The 20334-nt window shown below is 38.0% G+C and overlaps 1 protein-coding gene across 4 annotated transcripts in view; it reads left to right on the top strand.

Moving 5' to 3' along the window:
* Window positions 1-20334, top strand: part of DACH2 (dachshund family transcription factor 2) — a 310886-nt gene that overhangs the window by 228094 nt on the left and 62458 nt on the right. For all 4 annotated transcript variants that reach the window (XM_056359330.1, XM_056359331.1, XM_056359332.1 and 1 more), the window contains exons 4-5: window positions 10129-10284; window positions 13080-13252. In XM_056359330.1, the coding sequence (XP_056215305.1) occupies window positions 10129-10284; window positions 13080-13252 (329 nt within the window). The remainder of the gene's footprint in view (window positions 1-10128; window positions 10285-13079; window positions 13253-20334) is intronic.

A 20334-nucleotide genomic window follows, 5' to 3' on the forward strand; every position in this document is an offset into this window, starting at 1 on the left:
AATTTGTTACTAGGCATTGGTATGAGAAGGCAAGCTGTCAATATTTTTTTAAATGATAATCAAGGTGGTGCATACTTACACCACAAGCAGAAATGAATCCTGTCCAAAACCTCAAGCTTAGTTAAGTTCAGCTTGGCACTGTGCTGTTGTATTTTGTTGCTGAAGCCTCTCGCTTTTTCTTCTTAAGAAATATTTTCACTTTCTCTGGTATTAATATCAACATTTTAATAAAGTTTGTTCTGATTATAGTTGTTATTTATGGGTGTACCCAGAAAGTAATACTGATTTCAAGATAGAGAATGTCCTTTATGCAGTAACAAATTTAGGATGTATTTTCTTGAATAGTTTCTTTGGCACTGTTGGTCCTTTCCTAGAGGTTTGATCCTGCTCCTTAGAGAAGCTAATGCAAAGTGCCCACTGAGATTCATTGAGAGTTGCACTAAAGATGAGAGCACCCAATGGCTAGGTTTGCTGAATGAGAAAAATATTCTGAAAATCAAATATTGATTGATTACGTAAGATGTCTGAGTGCTGTGGTAAGTGTATATTCAGCTACTACTATGAGCTTTAAAGGAAGTATGATGTTGGCTGCTAATATAGTTCAGGATTTTTTTGCGTGTTATTTTTAGACTGACTTTAAATGAAATGCAGTAGAAGTCACTGCTGACCTTTTATGTGAATTAGGTTTACTCACAGGCTCTCCTGGTTTTGGCAGCATTCTAAATTTTTTGGAAGTGCGGGGAATCAAATGCCAGATACAGAAAACAGTGCATCTTCAGAATCGGTAGATACCTTGCCAGTGTTTCCTATACTGACCCAGCTTGTTGGAACTGTGCAAGTGCAAGTGTCTGCACTTCCTGACCCTTCATGGAAACGGGCTTCTGACAGTAAATCTCTGAGAGCCTCTACAGACATTCAGCTTCAGCACAGAAGGATGTTAGGCATCCCTTGTGCAACCTCTCATTCTCTAGTAAAATATCCAGTGTCTTGTGTAGATGCTTCAAATTACCAGGGGTTTGGAAGGTTGTCCAAGTGTGTATGTATACAGTGCCAAAGACTGTGTTTAATTCTTTCAAGCCATACTTTATATTACACAGAGTTCTTTCAGTATTAGGAGTTTTTGAAAAGATTTTAAGTACGTAATTCATTTATGTCACTACAGATTAACTCAGAAGATTACAATTTGTAACTTCAACTGTTCATAATTATTTCAAAGAAATAGTAAATGATAAATTGTTGAAACTTGAATGATCTGATTTTGTACTGTAGCGTTACCTATCTACTGTGGATGTCAAGATGTTCTCAAAACGTCTCAATTGTTTTGCTAAGTTGTTAAATATGGGAAAATATTAAGTAATTAAAAAATGAAAACAAAATCAAAAAAGGCTTGGTTTGTGATGAGTGATGGTGTCAATGATTATCATCACTGGAATACGAATCCCAGTTCCTTGCTTGCTGGCTGCAGTTCTTGAGTTTAGAAGGATGCATGTTTTATCCTTTCTGGCAGGCAGCCCTACAAACTGTGTTCAAGATCTGAAAGTTAAGCTGTTTTATTTCTGGCTTGTGCATCATCAACAGTAATAAAAACATGACAGACCAATATTTTGACCTCATTTCCCTCTGTGAAATGCACGTGTTTCTGAAGACAGACTTTGGTCCTGCAGTAGAAAGCAGTTAATTTTTTCGTTGATGGTCCTAAAGCAGAAGAAATACCATGTTCTAATAGAGTATTCTTTTCTTTGTACAGAAAAATAACTAGCGATAAAGTCATATGCTTATTACTAAAAATGCTAGCAATAGGCATTAGGAGTGCAGAAGGGAGCAGATCAGTTGTGCAAGAATGAACCATAGTCTTGTGGTTACATTTCACAGCAATACTGACCATTTAAAGGCTGTCCTCGCTTTTGCGTCCCCCCACATCATGGCTGTTGAAATGATCAGTGCAGATTTTTGTAAGCCCACTTTTGCCAAAAGCACGTTCTGTAAGCTGTCAGGAGTAGGGGTCTCCCCGACCCAACTTCCCAGTAAGAATGCGAAGTTACATTGTCTGCTCCCTAGCTCAAACCTGCTGAGGTTCCTTACTGCACTACTTCAAGTGACAGAGAATAGAGGTCATTTATTCCCTCTTGGGAAAGGGGCTGCATATGCTTAACATGGACGTAGATCCAAAAGGGTCTGCCTTCTGAAGTCCCTCATTCCAAGAATAATGCTACACATTGCATAGAAGAAACTGAATAGGGTTTTATTACTTACTACTTCATGCACTGCAAGAACTAGAAGACGTGATAGGAAGGCAGCAAATGCCAGGTTAATCCCCCAAACGCACCTGCGAATCCCGAGGTAGTTTTTCATACGGTGCATAGGCAAGCTGCGGAACTCCTTGCTACAGGGTATTGTAGCCATGTAGATATGCAAAAACCTGACATCCTGTTAATTTATTGGAAGAAAAGGCTATTAAAAGTTACTAAATTCAAGGAAAATACCTCTGTTTCAGGATGTTCCTAATCCATAAATTGTTGGGAGATTTTTTTGTGGGTTTGTAGGTTTTCTCTGCATTTAAATTCTTCAGTAAGCATTGCTTTGGGCCCTAGTGGGAGAGAAGGTGCTCGGCTCGATGGGCGGTAGCTGTGCCCCGTCATTCTGGGAGCCTTTATTCCTTACTTGTATTGCCCCTCCCTCCTGCGGTATCACAGCTAATTTCCATTTAGGAAGTGATAGCTATCTAACTGTTGATACAAAGATCACAAGCTTTTCCCTTCCCCCTCCCCTTCATTATCACATGGTATCTATCAGGCAACAAGGGAGCAAAGGCTTCATTTATTAATTATCAGAGTGTTTCTCCAGTGTGTCGCATTCCTTCCTGGCCAAGAAGCAACTTGTTTTGATTCGTATTTATGCACAACTAAGTTAGCAAAAGAAGAGGAAAATGGATACAGGTAGCTAACGTGAAGAAGGGCTTTTGATTTTTAGTGCATTTTAATGCAAATTATTATGATAGTTTGTATCTAACTTTCTATAAATGTGATGCTTCATCTTGCTAAAGCTAACTTTAATACGGGGTGGTTTGATGGTGTAAGTTGAATCAAATGACCTATTGAGAAGTGTTTGATATTTTGAGTTTAAATGAAAATATTGCCACTTTGAGCAGTTTGTGTTTTTATCAAACTAGTCCCTTACATATTGCATTTTATTTTTTCCCTGCATCTCTTTGTTTTTCAACATTTTCCCTATTTTTTAATATTAGTTACTTGATAAAAAAGCCATCCATCTTTTAGCAGTTGTCTGCGTAAGACTGTTTTGTTGAAAAGTTTTGTTGCTGTAGCCGGTAGTTCCTCTACACTGGTCTTAGAAAGCAGGAGAAAACTCTCGGTCTTATTTTAGTAGCCATCAGCATTTCTGTGTGTATAATTTGAAGGGATGGATGTCCCAGTCTGTTAGAGAGAGAACAGGTTTTGTGCTCTTAGGAGTCTTCGACACTGAGCACCTGATTGCAACTGTGAGATTTTGGTTTGCCTGGACAGGCCCGTTGTAGAACAGCCTTTCTTTCCAAGGCAGCTGACATTCCGGTATTGTGCTTTATAAGCACTGTAATCACTGATCATAATTTGGGAACCTTAGGACACGTTTCATTTACCACCTTATTTATTTTTCTCTGTTCATTTTAAAGGAAGCAATTGATGGTTTTGGAGGGATGGTTCAGTTCCTAAATAAATATTACATCTCTGCTTTTATCTTTTAAAAAAGTATCCTCCTGGAATTAATCATTCTTAATTAAATTGGCATCAAATATTCAGACGTATTCCTAGTTATCTTGAGTATCCTGTTTGCTGTGAAATAAACTTTGCTTTTGCTGTCATTAAGACTTTTCAAAAAGTTTAGAAATTACATTCAGATTTCAGATGCCTTCTTACTGCATAATTATCAACAGATTACTTCACCTAAGTTCTGACAGACATATTTTTTAAGTATGACTGACTGATGGACAGATTGGGAATTGCTGAATTAATGGGCACATTTCAAAGCTTTGGCAGGGCTAAGCAGTAATTACATCTGCTGAACCACTTGATAAGTTTTTGGAAGTAGCCCAGTAAAGCCATCACTGGATTTCTTGAGTTTTAATATCTTACCCTATACACTCTCATGGCTCTCTTGTAGGGCACAATCCAGAAGTTGATACAGCCGAATACACATAGCTAAACAAATCAGTGCATTAAGGCTTTAAATGCATTGCAAATCTTCCATTTAGCTTTTCAGCTCAGTGTCATGCTTTTGGGGGCTGATTAAAAATCTCATTCCTATTTTAAAGTAAGAAATTTTATTTGTAATAGGCGACCACAGGAAGTGCCCACACTTGCGTGGGCTCCGTAAATATCATCTACTGCCAATATCAGGGACAGAATTTAGGGTTAAATGGGTCATAATCCTGACCCAGAACAGTTTTACGGTTTTCCGACAGGCAAGTGACAGTTTACCAGGAGTATAACCTGGGCGGTATCTTTCTGTTCTTACTGTAATGAGAATCTCCGTTTATCAAGTAGGATAGAAATTGTTTTCTGCTTAATAGTCTCTTCCTGGGCCATTCAAATGCTGATGCCATGAAAAGAGTGGACAGAAAGTTGTAGGCTGAAGGCTGAAGTGTGTAGGCTCCGTTTTCAGCAGAGGATATTCTGTGTTGGCCAAAAAATGACTGTTTTCCCCAGTATCGTGGTGAGATGAGGATATTGGTAAATTACAAAAATAATCCAAAAAATCAAAACCAAAAACCACAAAACCCAAACCAAACAAAAATAACAACAACAAAAAAATGAAACAAAAAAATAAAGGCAAATAATCTGGACCACCTGAAAACACTGGGGCTGGGAATACTGTCACATAGGCCCGGTTTGTTTTAGGAGTACTGGGGTTCTAGGTAAGCCGAAACATTTCAAAGGCCATGAGTAAGTGCTGGACACTTACTAAAGAAGTTAGAGGTGATGAATACTTGAAAATTACCACTGCTGAAATAGCAGTGCACTGAATACTTTTTTCTTTGCAGATCATGGTATGCCTAATATGCCCAACAGCATGAAAAATGTGTTTAAAAATAATTTTAGAATAAAATTGGACGGTGAAGATGGTATTGCTTTTAACAATTTGAGTTCAATTTTTCAGAAATGTATCACAACAAAAAATAAAATGACAGACACAGATTGCAAGAGTGTGGTTGTTCAATTCAAAGGAACCTCTGACAGAGTGGATTTCATTTAGCTAGACCAGACAGTTTTAAGGCTGATAAAATGAATTTTAAACCAAATGAAAAGAAACTGTCACCAAATGGAACTTTGATTATTTTCTGGAGATCTTTCAATACCTAAAACCACAACACTTAATTTAATTGTCACAAATGTATCTTCACCCCAAAAAGGTTTTTTGGATTCTGTTTGGAAAAACACAAATGCACAGAGAGGTTAATTACTGGGAAACATACAGCTTTTAAAGAGTTACAAAATTACTGAAACCAAAGATGGGTGAGTAGCAGCATTTTCAGAAGAATGAAGCTGAGCTTCTCACTTGCATTTTATTCGACTAAACAAAATTTAAATGGAGGCACTTTGCTTACTGACATGTACATGATTGTAAATGCCCCTGCAGTGGGTCTGGGGGTACCGTGTATCTCATCAACAGCACGTGTAGCTATTGCTTAGGCTGATTTGCCCTGCTTGTCCATGTTACCTGTGATTCAGCTCCCTGGGCATCTGAACTCATCTGAATTCACTGTTCATAGGGACTTGGAAACAGAGACATACAGAATTTGGCCACTGGACTGTAAAATGGCATTAAGGGAATGCTTACCTCTCAACCGCATTTTAATTTAGAAGTGAATGGAGTGGGGTTGGTTCGTTTTGCTTGTGCTTAGTTGGACGTAAGTGCAATTCATGCACTCATTAAAAAGTTCTGTCAGAGAAGCTGGTAAGATGGGCAAATACCAGACTTTTAATTATTAAGTGTATCATAAATAACTCTTTCTCTTACCAAATCCACGTTGAGTCTGTCTTTATCTGTGCCCTTTGAAACATGTGCTGCGTTTCCATGTAAGCGTGTGCAGTGCGGGCAGTCTGGCCTTTTTTCTCATCTAGATTTTGCATTTAGCTGCCGATCTGAAAGCAGAACCATACACCAACATTTGCTACGTGGCCTGAACCTGATGGTTGAAGCAGGCCAGAGCTTTTTTAGCTGCTTTGCTGGGCAGCCAGTGCATTCTGCAGGCTTTTAGGATGGCTAGCCAGCTGATACCTCTGCCTTTTCCTTCCCGCTCCAGCGTGCTGTGCTAAGGAAACCGCAGTCTCAGTGCTCGCTGCTGACAAGCGTCAGGAGCTCGGGAAGATGGAGGTTCTTGTCTCTCTTGCCCTTTTTTAATGCTGAGTACAATCTGTTCTGGGACAAGATCAGCTAGAATGCAAACAAGATAAGGAAAAATTACCTTTTTGTCCTTTAGTTTTATCTGTTGGAGAGAAGGTCATATGGATAGTGGGTAACAGTGTTAAATGTAAAGCTTTTTGTAAAGTGTATAAATGATGTATTGGCATTTTGACAAATCAACAGATTTCTGAGTGCTCTAATACTATTCCTATGACACTTATGAATCAAGTTACTAATATTTTAAAATGAAATATTTTCTCATTTAAAACGAATAAAAAGCTATATTTCCCTTCATACACAAGAGGTAAGTCCCATTGCTGTTTTCTGTTATCTCTTTCTCCTTAGTGTTGTATGTTTGCTTTCTTCCATTTTTTTTGTCCTTTTTTCATATATACTTAAATAAAATTACCTGAAATCTATCTCTATATGCAGTAGTATGGATCATTGTTTAATTTTAGACTCCTTATCTGCTATATTAAAAACAATTAGAGCCTTCGCTAGCTTAGTATGGACAAAAAAATTATTTTTTCCTAATACAAATTTCTTCAAAGGCCAAACCTTTTGAATGTAATGAGAGAAGAAAATTTTGTGTCTCATTTTTTTTCCCCCCTGTTGTGTATTGCGTGATTCATATCACAAAGTTTCATTTTTAGTTTCACCCGTAAGCTCATCATACCAAAGGCAGGACTTAGAATCAGAGCATGACCTCTTTGTCTTATTGATGGCACCTGTTTGGACAAAAACTGGCGGTCAACCAAAATCTCCTCAAAAATTGTGACTAAACTTAAATTTGAAGTATTAACAAGGATTTACTTGTTGTAGAACACTTTCAATTGTTATGTTAAGAAAGAAGTTGAAAGTATGCATTGTTACGTATCTGTGTTGAATATGATATGCTGATATGCTGCCAACTGTGTTACTAATTAAGACAATGTGTATGCTCAAAAATAAATACCTTTTCTAGAGTTGCATGACAGTACAAGGACTGAGTGTATTACCATAGGTTTGCATTTTACATATTTGGTTTATAATGTGAATCTAATTGTGGCTTACTATTAATTAATATGTAATTTTTTCATACTGTACGGGAATAGATACTGCAGGGAAGGATGCAAGTTTTCTTTTACAACTATTCTTGTTTAGCTGTGCAAAGGGACTGTGGGTAGGATAAATTGAAAGTGTCTATGGTAATAGAGCACAGGAGTAGGACCCGTGAGACCTGACTTCTCTTCCAGTTTCACCATTAGCTTACCAGGTAATGTGGAGGAAGTTGCTTCATAATTCTGCACCTCAACTTTCCCACTTGGAGATAATCATACTGCCCTTATGAAACACTTCACAATTGAACAGTTCTAGGTAAGAAGTTGTAATTATTACTTTCTTTTAGAGAGACTTGCTGCTACATAGCATATGCAGTCCAGGTTAAATGATGAAGCTGTTATCTATGTGGTATAGTGCAGACTACAGGATACATTTCATTTAACGTGCACTTTTATTATACATCATACGCTCAGCAGTATTTTTTTTCTTTCTCTAAGGAGAAGTGATAGGGAACATAAGAATACAGGAATGGTCTGTAGAGATAAGTGTATTGCAATTTATTCTTGTGTTGCTGGCACTGAATACTGGAGCAGATTTACAAGTGGAATTTGCAGGGAAAAAAGTTATTATTGTCCCCATCTGCAGGGAAAACTGGTCCAGTGATTTGGACTGTACAACATAATTTAAATTCAGTTTCCTGTTCCATTGCAGGTTTCCTGTATTTCCTTAAGCAAGTCACTTTTCTTTGCTGTTCAATTCTCCATCTGTAAAATACAAATAATTGTACTTCCCTATGTTGCAAAGCTGGGCACAGAAAGCTGGTAGGGCACTCTGATACTACAGCTTCAGGGCCACAGAAGTATGGTGGGTAGGTGCACAAAGCTTTGGAAAGATAAGAGAAGCTTCCAGAAGTAAATAAACGAGCTAAGAGTTTAGACCACCTGTGCCTGGGTTTGGAAGTACCGGAAAAGAACAAACGGGGTGAGGGAGACTTTTAGATAAATAGTGCAGTGTTCTGTTTTCATTCAGAAACCTCTGACAAACTTTCTTGTGCCCAATTCTTGTGGCCATTGCCCTGGTACATGAAGTTACATGTACAAAAACTTATTTCTAACCAAAAAATTGATTCTCAGGTACGTCATGTGTTTTTTCAGGAAGAATAAAGTGTAAATGTTAAATTTACAGAAAAAGCATATGGAGAAAAGTCACGTGGTAAACTCTAATACTAAACATTTCCTCAGAAAATCTTTTTTAAATTACACATTTAACTTAAGGAATACTTTACCAAATAATACCACCTCTGTTTTACAGTAGTTAAAGTGAACGAACTTCTATACTAAGTATCAGTCAAATGTTATTTGAAAGAGCTGATATACAGTATATTTAATAACAAAGATGCTGACACAGCCGTAACTGTAGTACTTCTTCTAATTACTGCACTATGCCATGTTATATTATATCACATAGTATAATTTAGTGTATCTTTCTTTGTCAATGTATTACTCATCATTTTACAAATTACAAATCTTTTATAGGAAGGTAATTCATAGTTGGACGTAGTGCTAAAATGATGGAGTGTTTTCCTTTTTTCTGAATCATTGATCTTTCAAACTTTTGCATTTAGCAGTATTAATCATGTTTATTAGCTAAGTGTTGTCATAAAGAATGGAATTTTTCCGTTACTTTCATGTTCAATTAAAATGTTTTTTGCTTGCTGCCTCTGTGCTGCATCACAGTAATCTATTTACTTATTCTAATTGAAATTCTTGTTCATAAATCCAAAACAAAGTCAATACTGCAGTTACACGTTTTCATAACAATCTATAATCTAATTGAAAATGTGGGGCGTACCTGAGAAGGAGGGAGTGTACTTAAAATACCTTTTTACTCTATAAATGTTCAATCTAACTTTTGAAGGTGTTTTGTTTTGTGGACCAGATGTATTTTGGTATTCACTAACATGGTCTACTTCACCGCTGTTTAAAAGGAACTTGCTATTCAAGTGTGAACGACAATCTGTAAAATTGCTGCAGAACACCCTATTTTCAGAAGACCAAACATACTCTAGAGCAAACACGAGTGCTTAGTTTGCTATACTGTGTTTTTGTTGTGGACAGTAATTACTGTACATAATAGATATCTGGATTCTTAAAATTTAAATCTCTGAATACCGATGATTTCCACGCCCAACCTAATGCCCAACACTGCTAGTGAGCACTGGCGTGAGCGAGCAGCGGAGTGCCTCTCCAGTGAGATTAACAGCAATGAGGGACCTGACGAGCCCGAGGGTTGGACACCTGTTAGTCTCTGGCAGGGACTGGGTGGCCTGATTGCCTTTGATAGCAGGAGATTGTGGTTCAGTGTCTCAGATGTTCCCTTTCTGCCTGATTTACTTAATTGTGACTGATGTTTACTTGGGTGATGTTATCCTTAACCATCTAGCTTTTCCTGTTTCCAGAAACCAGTGTTACGAAAGTAGATGATGCTGAAAGTTTCTAATCATATTTTCTGCCTGATGCGAATTAAATTATTTTATTTTTTAAAAAAATCAGTTAGAGGTTTCAGGTGCTGTGCTTGTGTTAGGTGCTTAGCTATGGTAAAGAGTATTATAGCGCTTTGCTAACCAAGCAAAATGTCTTTTAAAAGAAGTGTATGCCATTTATGCCTGCTTTCTACCCTGTTTTGCAGGTGGGAGTGAATCCTCCTGGGATAAAGACAAGCTTCAGTCTCCCATTACAACAGGATCACAGCACAGCATTGGTCATCCCACACTGTCAGGGCAGTCGAGCCTTGGAAGTGCGCACCCACTCAGTCCTCTCCAGCAGAATCACCTGCTCACCAACAGTACGTACCGTGCTCTTGCAGGGGAAAAAAAGGAAGAAAAAAGTACATGGGGCCCTGCTTGGAGGCTGGGCTTGCATTCCTTCCCAGCCTCCTGGAGGTGGGGGAAATGGGTGGGAGACATGAGCAACAGGAGGGTCAGTCCTCCTGCTGTGCTGTCTGCTGCGCTTGCACATCATGTGCAAACCACCCTGTTTGAGCAGTCACCCACTGTTGGGTAGTCCTTAATTAATATTTCCATGGCTTGGACTGAAAGGGAAAATAACTGTAAAGCTTAACATTTAAGCTATGTGACAAAATTCCACTTCAGGTGAAAATGTGAACCACAAAATAAAAATATGAAAGCCAGGAATAAATGCAAAATGTCTAGTTAAAAACGAGCAGAAGCAATCCCTCTGCCTTGTTCTGCCTTGTGCTTTACAGATGTGGGCAAGGTCATCCATTGAATCCAGGTATCCAAAGACACTTAAATAAAATGATACAGGTAAAGTTTGGATTTGGAGCTTAAACCCGTCTCTTTAAACCCTTCTCTTTTCCTTGCCTTAGGATGGGAACAGGTGGAAAGCCAGCAGTTCCCCCTCTCCTTTGCACCCAAAGAGGGAAGGAAGGGAAGGGAAGGTTATTCCAAGAAAAATGTTCAGGATTAATATTTTAAAAATTAGTGAGAAGTGAAGTTAATTCTAACAGATGATGATGGATGAAAAATGAAAATCTCTGTTTCTGAATTCTTGTTGTTTGTTTAAGCTCTTCATCCTCAGGAGTTTTGAAAGTTGATTTTTGGTGTTAGTTTTAATGGATGAATCAAATTTTTGCTCCTTACACTGATCTAGGAGCAGATAGCTCCTGGTTACCTGTGTAGGGCCCAGACTCAAACAAATGAAAGCTATTGAAATGACCCTACAATATGGGTCTGCTTGGTTCATGGGAAGGTATGGACCTGAGCATTTTGGGTCAAGTGTCAGTGGTTAAGAATCACCAGGACTAAAATTCATTGTAATTTATCATTTCATTTTATATTCTTGCATAATTTAATACCTGTATGTATTTGACATGCAGTGATATTATGTTCTTTGCTGTTAAAGAAAAGTTTAGAAGTGTTTTCCAGTAGATTTTGTAGTAGGCAAATGTCTATAGGCTATTAAAGGGTTTATGGAATGTCAGACATTGTGTCCAATGATTTGCAAGTGTAGGATATATTTTCTTCATAGTCCTACGAAATGTTTGACGGATTGTGTCTTAAAACTGGTGATGTGCTGTTAAATTCTGTTTGTAGTTTGCATTTAGTTTGCATGTCAATTGGACTTTAAGTAGACATACAACTCGGTGTGGCCAGATGGTGTCTGGGAGTTTTGGAACTCTATAGAGCATGAGGAAAGATTATTGGGCTGTTAAGGGAGATATGCAGGGGAACAAAGGCTTATGGATGTAAGCACTGAAGGGGTTTGTCAGCATGGTTTAAAGTGAAGGGAGATGTACGTGGGCTTTGCTTATTACCTATCATAACTAATACTGGCATGGATCATAATATAAAATATATAGTGAATCACAAGACATCACAGTTGTTGATCATGATATACTCAAGCTAAACAGAAATAGTGTGGGAGCTCAGAATGCGTACAATTCTGCCTTTCATGGTGGGGGCAGTAGTGTTTTTATATTGCTGTAGTCAAATTGTATTGGAATAACATAAGCTATATCAGTCAATGATATTTTTTATTGTGGGTTCTGTCATATACCAAAATGGTGACTGGCCTTCTTATTTAAACGAGTTAAGATAGAGCCAAAAGTTAAAAAACTTCTAGAAATAGTTAATGTGAATAGCATATGGTTATAACTAGCTTTATGATTATGTTGTTTGCTACTTGTACCTGAATTTTTTAGTGACAATTTCTAATCTAAATTTCATTTAGAAAAATGATAACACATTTTGTCTGGCAGAATGAGTCCTATTTTTTCTGAAAAAAATAATTTTGGGTGCCCAAAGATAGCTGTCTTCAAGTGGTCTCTAAATAAATCTTAAAAGCAAAATAACCTGAAACAATTTTTTTCAGTGAATTGGTGTCTTGGTCTTCCTTTCCATTATACTCGTTATTAAATACAACAAGTAATACACACGCTGAAATAAATGTTAATGAAACATGAAAATCCAACTTTTGCTAGCAGTAACATCACCTTTTTGGCAATGTCAAGAACTGCAAGTTGGCCCAAATGATTTTCATAGCTTCTTAAGTTGTTTGATATCCATAGCAGAAGACTATTTAAACTCACTTTTTGGAAATTAAAACCTCTGGCAACAATTTTAACCTCTCATTACATGTTCCAGTTCACAGGCTGTATGGTAGTTGAGTAGTGCCTGTAGTCCAGCACACGGCTTCCTGTGTTCAGGTAGTCCTGATAGAAAAATCTAGTCTCAGATTGCTGTGTATGTGGAGGAATCATAGTGAGAGGACTTGGTAGGAGTATATTGTCAGATAAAATTCTTAATAAATTTTAGTCTGATGTGCTGGAAAAACATGCAAATATCTGCATGTTTTGTGCTTTTTTTTCTTGGTTGTTCTTAATAGAGAGGTCAATGCAGCTGTATTACTTTAGAGCTGTATTATATGTGTAATACAAACATTACAGCCTTCTCTGCAGTGCAGAGACAATTATTCCCTGTGCAACATTAAAATTATTAACACATAGTAATACTGAGTTTGACTAGTCAATGTTCCAGTAGAATATAGGCTCTAAAAATTAAGGTGTTGGGTTATAAAATAAGGGACTGACACGTATAACCTGCCCATGCTCTCTTTTAGGGATAGACCTGCCGTTTATGATGATGCCCCACCCTCTGCTTCCCGTCAGCCTACCTCCCGCTTCGGTTGCAATGGCAATGAATCAGATGAACCACCTCAATACCATAGCTAACATGGCTGCAGCAGCCCAAATGCACAGTCCTCTTTCCAGGGCAGGGGCCTCTGTTATAAAGGTAAGAGTCATCTATGAGACTTCAAAAAATTAGCTTTTTGTGGCTAACAAAATCATTCACAGTGGCTTTCTTAAGGAAGATAACTGAGAGGCAGTGAGCTTGTGCTGCCTATGGCACACCTGGTCTGCTGTTCCTGACAGTGCTTCAGCCTGAGGAAATACCCACGAGTACAGTCAAGAAGTTAAGATGCTTTGCTCTATCTACAAATCTGTAATGTAATTAAAAACAGATACAAACACTCGCTAGAGGCTAGGGGAATAAGCAGTGCTGCATCTGGTAAAGCTCAAAAGCTATTCTAAAATGTTGTTTAAAATCAAACTTAATGTTACACTTAAAAGGGAATGCTATGGAACACAACAGCAACTCCAGGGCAGTGCAATTCCAGAACAAGTTAATAGCAGAGAAAATCATCAGAAGTAGCTTAGTGAGTATAGTCTTTAGTGGCCACACCGAAATTTCCTTCCGGCTGGATAAAACATGTTTATGCTCTGGAAAGGCTTCTTTCTGATAGCCTCTCCAAGCAGGTTGTTAAGAAATTTTTGTGCCTGTGTTGAGAGCTGAAGTCCTGCCACACGCTGAAAAAATATGTCAAGACAAGAAATTTTCAAAGTAGAAGGACATGTGAAAGATTTGTGCCATGGGATTCTCTAAAACACAGTGTGTCCTCTTGGGCAAAAAGGAAAGGTTTTATCAATCTAACTTCTGTGTGTGTTTGCACCCACGTGCACATTTCTGTTGACAAAACAAAATTTTGACAGCTTTGAAAGGTAGTTATTTTAGTCTATTTGTCTTTATTTTTAAATAGATGAATCTGTAGAGCTATCTGTTCTGGAAAGTACATGTCTTTTTTTTATATATTTATGCTCGTTTACATTCACATATCCCCATCATTCTGGAATCCCAAAGTTCTAAGTTACTTTGTTCTAATAATTTGCACTGATTTAATGAACTTGATCTCTCATGTTTTTATTGTAAAACATCTTAATTATAAAATACCATAACTTTATCATTGAGAAGGTTGCTGTTGTCAATATTACAGACTAGCTGTGCAAACAGATTAGTTAGGATTGCCTTGTACTTTCTATTGTCACAGCCTGCCACTGCAGGAATTTCTGTTTCTACATCAAGCAGGGGAAGAAACTAGTAGTTCACATCCACATGTTTATGTTTCATACTTTTATTTACTGATATCAATGTACTTTCAGGGAATAAAGCAAATCTCTTTGGTCATGTTACAATAGCATAATATATTACATGTCTCTGTTGCTGGGGTTCTGGAGGTCTTCGTTTTCCTTCTGATCTTCGTCCTGGCCCTGAGCATCTCCAAAATTGCCTCAGTTTGTTTTTCTTCTTCACTGACAGTCCACTTCCAAATTAGGCCAAACGTTGTTCTTAATACTTTGAATATTTTTTTTTTAATATTTTGTGTTCTTGGATTCTGGGAGGCTGATAAAATTCGGGGGGTGGGCGTTCCCCAGTTAGAGACTATTTAGGATTAAGATCTATGAAAACTTCTCCTCATTAGTTAGTGTGTCAGCACAGTTTTTGACTGGGTGGGGGAAACATGCGATCTCTGATGTCCAACTATCCATTAGTTAATGCAAGTCACTGAATTGTTAGAAATTAATTGAGGTTACATTCATTTCACTTCATAACCTTTTCTTTAACTGTTCAGAGACCTCTTGAGAAAACTGTAACTTAAATACAGCAGTGGAATATTTGTAGCAGCAAGTAGACTGCGTAAACTTTGTTTATATATTAATTGCTGTCAGTATGTCAAAATGCAGATTAAATATGTATTTGTAAACAATGCTAGCTCTTCATAATATAAACTACGCTTTTTGCAAGCAGTTAGGTTTAAGGATGCTCTTTAGCAGGCCCTTGCTGATGCTAGTTACTCATTTACAGCTATTTTTTCCCCAACACCTGGACTAGAGTATACACAATCTCTCCACAGCAACAGTAGGTCTCACCAGCACTCTAGTGGGAGTTACTTCCTCTACGTGATGTAGAGGAAAATACACCAGTAGCTAATGTGACAGAGGTAAAGTGTGCATCCATTGCTGTGTTACTCTCACCTGTCAAGTGATGCTGCATCTTTCTCTCATTTGTTCCGAGTGCTGAAACTGTAGATGAATTTTATTACAGTGAGGCTCCTTTTTGTCCTTTCCTTCCCTTATGTACAATCATCTAGCTCTGAATGACGATGAATTAAGATGAAATCCTTCTACAAAAAAACATGTAAAATAAAAGCAATGCTGCAGTTGTTATCTGTCAGCAGTATTGCTTTTATTATTTAATAAGTACAAAAAATGAGCAGTTTTAGATAGGCTGCAATTCCAGCATCATCGCTGCTTAAAATGGGAGAAACGAATCAAATGTATTGAGTACGTATCTGTTTCCGTGCTCTGACTAAAATACCACTTGGCCTGTTTTCTATAGGTGTGAGAATCAGCTGCTTTATAAAGGTTTTGAATGAAGTCATTATGCTTTTTATATCACGTTTGCCATTTAGAAGTAAGCTGTTCTACCAAGATATGCATGATCAGCAAAGTTAACATTTAGTGCTCCAGAAAGAAATGTCATAACTATGAAACTTGATTTCTTCCTGACAGGAACACTATAAATTAGGCAGGCACAATGGCCAGGCTCACAAAACCTTCTTAGCTGTCTATAATATGATCTGATGTGATTATAGCAGCACCCGCTAGCAGTACTATAGCTACGGTTCTGACAGTACCCCTGTAATAAATCCAGTCTTTCAGGGATTTACTGCACATCTGAAAGAGCTTGCTGCGTTTCAAACTTGGCTCAAATGGTTCTGAAGAATCTGTATAATTGAGGATCTTATGTGGCAAAACCAAAATTTGACAGAGCACTGACTTCACCACCCTCTCTCTTCTTGTATCTACTTTCCCGTTTGTTCTTTTTTTCCAGAGCTATTCTTCAGCTGGATGAGCTCTGCAGCCCAGCTGCTGACCTAGGTGTAGGATGCTTTGCCAGCCTGGTCTTGAGGACCAGTCTGGGGTCAAACTTAGCCTGAAGTACACTTGAGCCATGGTTTAGGCTAGCAACAGTAGTGAATAAGTGTAGTAGCTTACAGTCATCCAGCAGTTTTGTTCCTGAAACTCAGAAAGGGCTACTCAGCAACGGTATTTTCAGGTCTTCAGAGGTGATGTTTGGATGGGCTCTCTGTACAAAAGAGAAAGGATTTTTCACTGAGGTTCATAGAACAACCCAACTCCAGAGAGCAGTAACTACGTAACGTTAAGATTTTTGGTTTACGGTGGACCTGTAATGAACGACTAATTATGTAACAAATGACTATAACTGTTAATATGCATTGACAACATATTATACAGTTTATCATAAAGGGGCTGCTAAGATGTATGCTGAGAACACAGATTTAGGAGAATGCTGAAAACACACCTAAATCTTAACAGATCTTTTAAATTCAGTTGGGTCCAAAGGAGTTGAGATGTGACAGCACATAACATGGATGGCAAATACATGAAGAGGTGTCACAGGAAAAATGGGAACAGCTCTTCCATTCACTGACAGTACTTTTGAGCCTCGGAATCAGACCGTGCCCATATAACCACTCTCTATCCATAGTGGAATGAGGTCTCAAGCTGTGGATCCTCAAGCTACGTACAGTAAAGGCCCCAGGAGCGTTACGGTAGTGTCATGAAGCCTAAAGTCTCAGTTTATACAGGTTAAGCTGAAGGGGCTTGTATGAATAAAAAGATATTTTAGCTTACACAACTTCAGCCAAAAAGCAGGGAGGGCACAGGGAGAGGTTTGGGATAAGGACGTATAAGGACGGCTGGCAAGAGGCAAGTTTCTGGAGCTGTGACTATGTAAATCTGTGTGTATTCACTGAAAGGCCACTTTCCCAGATGACCTTTGAAACAGGTTAGTGGGAGATACAGTGGTTAGGGTGGGCTTGAAACTGGGGGAACCAAATCCGGAAAAGGGGCCTTAAGCTGCTCCTGTTTGTGTTAGATATCAAAAGAGTACTGAGAGTGAAGAGGCAGAAATTTGTCCCAGAGATTTGAGAGGCTCTTCTACTCTTTTCTCCCAGGTTTTCCTTGGTTCTTGTTCTATTCACCCCACATATTTTGCACTTCCCTTGCTCCTCTTGCTCATGTCTCACCCTTCCTCCTCCCATCTCTCCTCCTCCTCGTTCTCTCTCCCTTTCCTTCTGGCTCTCTTAACAGCCTCTTCTGAGCCGCTGAGAGATGTGCTTCTCCTGAGTAGGAGTATTTCTGCAAATTGGTTTCCTGCTGTCCATTTTTCTTTTGTCATCATTCCCTTACACTTGCTGTATTCGTACTTTTCTCTTACCCTTTCTGCTGTTATCCTGGTCCCAACTAGGAATAAATGGTGCATTTGTTGAATGCAGCTAGAAGACACAGATAAAAAAAAGTTTAAATGTAATTGAAATGCTTTGTTAAAAAAACATCAAAAGAAAGCATTTTTATTTTTTATTTGAAATCACATTTCTTTCAGAATTTCACCCCAATGTACTTCAGAAACAAATCAACCCCCACCCTGTCCTCCCCCCAGCGTGCGCGCGTGCGCACACACACACATACCCCCCCAAAAAAGACATTTTAGGTGAAATTCAATGTTGTGTTTTGGTAGGGAAACTGAAATCTTGTACTTCACATCAACCCTACACAATTTCCATCTGAGTATTTTGGTCTACTGATAAACAGAACAAAGCACTATTTATACAGTGTGATCTAGACATGCAGTAGAGATTTTTGAGTCTCCTTTTGTTTGTGTTCTGTTCTTCTCCTGATTTTGTGAAATTGTTAAAGCGTTTGTAAAGGATGTATATGACATGATTTTAAATTCCCTAAAGAGAATACAGATGGGCTGTGTAATTATTGCTGAGAGGTGCTATTTTCTGTGTGCTGTACAACTCACATTCATAATATTTACCTGACAGCCAGGAAAATGTGGAGATCTCAGAATACTCTGAAACAATTCAATATAAAAATATTTCTCATTACAGAATTTATAACATATTTAACTTCATATCTCTCTGTGCATTCAGTTCATTCTGAATTGCTTTCAGTGTATTACAACATTTATAAAATAAAACTTCCATAAAATTTGTTATTTTTCTCCTTATTAGATTCATTCTGTCCTGTTCCATAGCATGTTCATTGCTGGCAGCTTCTTGCTGAAATGGGTACCAGAGTATGTTAGGGGAGTGACATGTGAGACATAGTAGTAAATTTGCTTCTTAGAGGGCTAATTTTTCTGGCTCTGTCTGTAGCAAACAAGGAGTGAGTGTGCAGGTTTGTATCTTTTTATTCACTGATACAAGGAAACTACTGTGTTGGGAGGTGTTCAGGTCCCTACAAATTGTATGAAATATCCTTCTCATTTCTCCTCCTTTTAAGGGAGGCATATCCCTCTCCCTGCAATGCCAAGAATGAGTTACTTCTTAACACCAAGACACCTAGTTGCTAGGCTAAAGAATAAGTGATGAATACTTATTTTAAACTTGCAAGTAGAAAAAAATATGGTAGGAAGCATCTCTTTTGCAGAGCTTGCAAGGAAATATTGTTAGGCCAAGCACATACTAGCTTTTAGTTCTGGCTCAGGTCTTTTTAATATTGGCTTAGTCATTTGCATTTGTATTTAATAACTAATATAGCTATAACATAGATTAGATACATCATTATCATCATTAGTCCTGAGAGTGCCTTTCTTTCATTCAGTAGCAGCACTGGGTGAAACAATTCATAGGAGCGGTGCAAGTAGAAAGTTTTCACTGCAAAATTCTTTCCAATTTTAGTCAATATGATGCTTTCAGATTCAAAGTGAAATGTAAAGGTAAAATCTTAATATACAAGTGAAGGTTGCCATAGTTTTCACAGTGACTGCTAATTTAAGAAATGGTAAAGAAGGAAGCTCTTGTTTGGCTGTTTACCAATACCATCTGATGAGCTGCGCTTTTCTGTTTGGCTGAGCAGCTGGCAATTAATGAATTGATAGGAAGTAGTCACAAGGTAATGGAATTACCAAGTGAACATCTGGTATTAAAAATCAGTAAACGTAGAAGAGGTTTTATGATTTCTTAAATTTGGTGGGAAGATAACTGCCAGTTGACTACAACTGAAATAACTATATATGCACAGTGATAAAAAATGCTTTTTAAATGGCAAAGTACGTATTTTAAGTGAATGACTTCCCGATACACTGCAAAAGATGAATGGGATCCAGCTGGCTTTCAGACATACAGATCCTATCTTAGTTTTTAGACCAGCTGTTTACCTTCCTCATCTCCAGTTCTTACAGGAATTGGAGATACTATAGGTAGGTCAGAAGACCAACAAGTCACCCATGCTTTTTGTGTGTGCCCGTTTCCAGACTGAGCTGATTCAAAATATAAACCTTACCACTGTCCTCTTGCTCAGAATGGTAACTCTAACCATCATATTTCTTGTTGGCCACTGTCTGACATCATTTCAGGTGTAACGCAGCTCATGCTTGCTGTGTCAGAATGATTCTTTTTTCTTTGAAAAGCCTAAATAGCAATTACATATTGTTTTTCTCAATAATGCATTAGTTAAGGACTGTAAATTTTAGAACACTATTAAAAATGTTGTTGTTATTAGAATTCAAATAGTATCAACTAAGGTCAATTGGAAAGATATGTGTGTCGTCTTATTAACCAAAAAAAAAAAAAGAGTTAGCAATTCAGTTCTTTCCTAACTGAAATTGTGTTAACTTTTCTTATTCTTCTCTTTTATTGATGATGGAATTCACCCAGGGAGATATGAGCAGTGATATCACAGGCACGAAGCTGTGGTAGTTTTGGCTAGCAGGTGAGGACGTCTGCAGCCAGTCTGCTGGCTGACTGCTCCTGGCTTCACAGACCCCTCCAGAGAAATGAGACTCAGCTTTCTAGATATTTCTTTTTTTAATGTGTAGTCCATTTTGAGAATAGTGATTTGGCAATCACTATTGGGATACCACTATACTGGGAGATCGAGTTCTGGCACAATAATCATTCTAGTGGGGAACTAGCGTGCGAATTAATGTTGGAGAATTTATTCTGC

Source organism: Falco biarmicus, chromosome 14 (assembly GCF_023638135.1).
Source record: "Falco biarmicus isolate bFalBia1 chromosome 14, bFalBia1.pri, whole genome shotgun sequence".
NCBI lineage: Eukaryota > Metazoa > Chordata > Aves > Falconiformes > Falconidae > Falco > Falco biarmicus.